The 1,898-nt window shown below is 46.4% G+C and overlaps 1 protein-coding gene across 1 annotated transcript in view; it reads left to right on the forward strand.

Moving 5' to 3' along the window:
* Positions 1-1,898, forward strand: part of AURKA (aurora kinase A) — a 28,825-nt gene that overhangs the window by 1,866 nt on the left and 25,061 nt on the right. The window contains exon 2 of the mRNA XM_019637330.1: positions 1,006-1,052. Coding sequence (XP_019492875.1) covers positions 1,011-1,052 — 42 coding nt within the window. The 5' untranslated portion in view covers positions 1,006-1,010. The remainder of the gene's footprint in view (positions 1-1,005; positions 1,053-1,898) is intronic.

Below are 1,898 nucleotides of genomic sequence, written 5' to 3' on the forward strand. Positions count from 1 at the left end.
AAAAAAATGGGACTAATCTCTTGTTCCCAAGGAGCTACTTTCTTTGGAGATACTGAATAGGTAGCTGGATATCTGAGTCTGGGAGACAGTAAACAAGTACATTCAAGTCATGTTATGTAAGTAAAATGTTAAGTAAAGGCTGTGAAGAAAAATGAAGGAGAGCTGGTCTGAAGGGGACACCGGAGCAGAGGCTGGAATGGAGGAGCAGGCCACATTTCTATTGGGGGACATGCCTACAGGTAGAGGGAGTAGGAAGTGCAAAGGCCCTGTGGCAGGGAACTCCTTCGAGGAAAGAAAGGAACCCGGTATGGCTGGTGTGCAATAGACAAGAGAGAAGGTCCGAGAGGTCAGGGTCCACATTCTGAGACTTCGTTGGCCTAAGTCTAAGCTAAGTGAAGACAGGAGTGGAAAATGAGTGATGGAGCTCATCACACTGCCTAAACGCAAGTAAGCTGGAGGCAGAGAATTGACCTGGTTTTGGACAGTAGGGGTCAGTCAGGAAGTTGACTGATGGGAGTGGGCTCAAGGGCGGGTGCGAGAAAGAGATGGTCGTCCAGAGGATGGGTATGGACGCTGCAGAGCTCTGCTGTTGAAAGAGGAGGCGGGAGATGGTCATACCTTGCGTCCATCATGGGGTGAAGAGGACTTTCTAAAAGGGCAGCAGGTGTGGGAGCAGGTTTGAGTACTGATGGAAGTGATTCTTTAGAGAGGAGGTGATGGAGCAGAAGGACGCGTCAGCTGAGGGGTGAAGTTTGAGTGCCAGGGAGGGGATGGGATGCAGTGTCTGGAGGGAGGTTGGTCTTAGGGGAAAAGGCCCACACCTGTACATGATACCACACGAGAAAACATCACTCCCTCATCAGCTTCTTGTGGACAAAGAAAACGTGTAAAATTCCGGGTGTTGGTGAGGCTTTTCCATCAGGAGCTAGAACCCTGATGTAGTGTAACAGTACTTTGAAGCAGGTGAGTTTGTATAAATTAAAAGTTCTTCTTGATTCTTTTCAGACACCATGGACAAACCTAAAGAAAACTGTGTTTCAGGGCCTGCTAAGGTAAGTAATCTGTAGCCTCAGTTCCCGTTTATAAAACCCAAACAGAGATCGGTCCTCTCTCTGGAATTCTTTTCACCTTCACTGTGGATTTGTAACTTTCGATCCCCCTACCACATTCCTGGATATGAATTCATCATTTTTCTCAGCATTCAGGAACACTGTGTTGATTCTCTCACTATCTTGTTTTTTTCCGCTTGTCTTATAGTTAGCTGTTTCAGTGCCTTTATTTCTCCACTGTATGCAGGATAGTCATGCACACGACAGGCACCTAGTACTTGCCTGTATTTTCTTGCTTGTTCTGGTCTGATTCAGGGAGTTGTAAGCTCAATGCCGAGCGGCGTTAGTGGACTTTTCCCGGGACCCCACTTGGAGCCAGGCTCTGGGTCAGGTGTGGGGACTACACTGGCGACAGCACATGGTCTTTGACTTTGAGGAACTTAGAGCCCTGCGGGGAGGCGTGTGAGCCAATATCATGCCTTATTGTACACCTGCAGGACCTGAGTAATTGCAGGGAGGGTGCTCAGTTTCAATTGGGGTAGGTTGCAATCTAGGAAGGCTTCACTAAAGAAGGAGCCCAGGTTCTTGGCGTTGGATGAATAGTTGTGGAGCAATTGGGTGAACGAGACTCTCATATAAAGATCCTTTAAAGTAAGTAATCCTCAGACATTTTGTTTCCAGGAAATCAGCAATAAGAATATAAATATTGCTTGAGTTTTTTGGGAGAGAGGTTTGTTTTTAGATGTCTTCATCTTCAAATAAATGCGTACTGACCCTTTTCTACTGGCTGCAGGTATAAAATGACCAATTGGAAAAAGGTTAACCTGAGTCACTGTTTGATTCTCAATT

Source organism: Hipposideros armiger, unplaced genomic scaffold, assembly GCF_001890085.2.
Source record: "Hipposideros armiger isolate ML-2016 unplaced genomic scaffold, ASM189008v1 scaffold_32, whole genome shotgun sequence".
Taxonomy (NCBI): Eukaryota; Metazoa; Chordata; class Mammalia; order Chiroptera; family Hipposideridae; genus Hipposideros; species Hipposideros armiger.